The sequence below is a fragment of the Eimeria mitis genome, genomic scaffold (genome assembly GCF_000499745.2).
Source record: "Eimeria mitis Houghton genomic scaffold, Emh_scaff3005, whole genome shotgun sequence".
Taxonomy (NCBI): Eukaryota; Apicomplexa; class Conoidasida; order Eucoccidiorida; family Eimeriidae; genus Eimeria; species Eimeria mitis.
Genome location: NW_013571349.1, coordinates 3,485 through 4,029, shown reverse-complemented (window position 1 = coordinate 4,029; position 545 = coordinate 3,485). Strand labels below are relative to the sequence as shown.

Sequence of the window (545 nt, the reverse complement as noted above, 5' to 3'; positions counted from 1 at the left end):
TGCTGCTGCTGCTGCTGCTGCTGCTGCTGTTGCTGCTGCTGCTGCTGCTGTTGCTGGTGGTGGTGGTGGTTGTGGTGGTTTTGCTGCTGTCGTTGGGGTTGGTGGTGGTAGTGGTGTTGCTGCTGCTGCTGTTGTTGCTGCTGGTGCTACAGGTGTTGTTGCTGTTGTTGTAGCTGCTGTTGCAGCAGTTGCTGCTGCTGCTGCTGCTGTTGTTGCTGCTGCTGCTGCTGTTGTTGCTGCTGCTGCTGTTTGTGTTAGTCTGTCTTTGCTTTCTTTTCGTTTGCTGCTGCTGCTGCTGCTGCTAGATCTCCCGCTACTGCAGCTACCGCATCACCCATTACTGTTTCTGCTGCTGTGTGTGTGCTCCTGCTGCTGCTGCTGCTGCTGCTGCTGCTGCTGCTGCTGCTGCAGCCTGCGCCCAGCATCCTGTGTCTTGTCTGCGGGGGCCTGGTGTCTCCGCGGGATGTCTTTGCTTTTTTCCAGCCATTTAACCCTTTACAAGTGGAGTTTATTGTCTCCTCTCAGCAGCAGCAGCAGCAGCAGCA

The 545-nt window shown here is 56.1% G+C and overlaps 1 protein-coding gene across 1 annotated transcript in view; it reads left to right on the top strand.

Moving 5' to 3' along the window:
* The window catches only part of EMH_0061230 (uncharacterized protein), a gene marked incomplete at both ends in the record, with an annotated part of 1,600 nt that extends 1,427 nt beyond the window's left edge, over positions 1–173 (top strand). The window contains one exon of the mRNA XM_013497905.1: positions 153–173. Within this exon, the coding sequence (XP_013353359.1) occupies positions 153–173 (21 nt within the window). The remainder of the gene's footprint in view (positions 1–152) is intronic.
* Between the last annotated feature and the right edge of the window lie 372 nt (positions 174–545).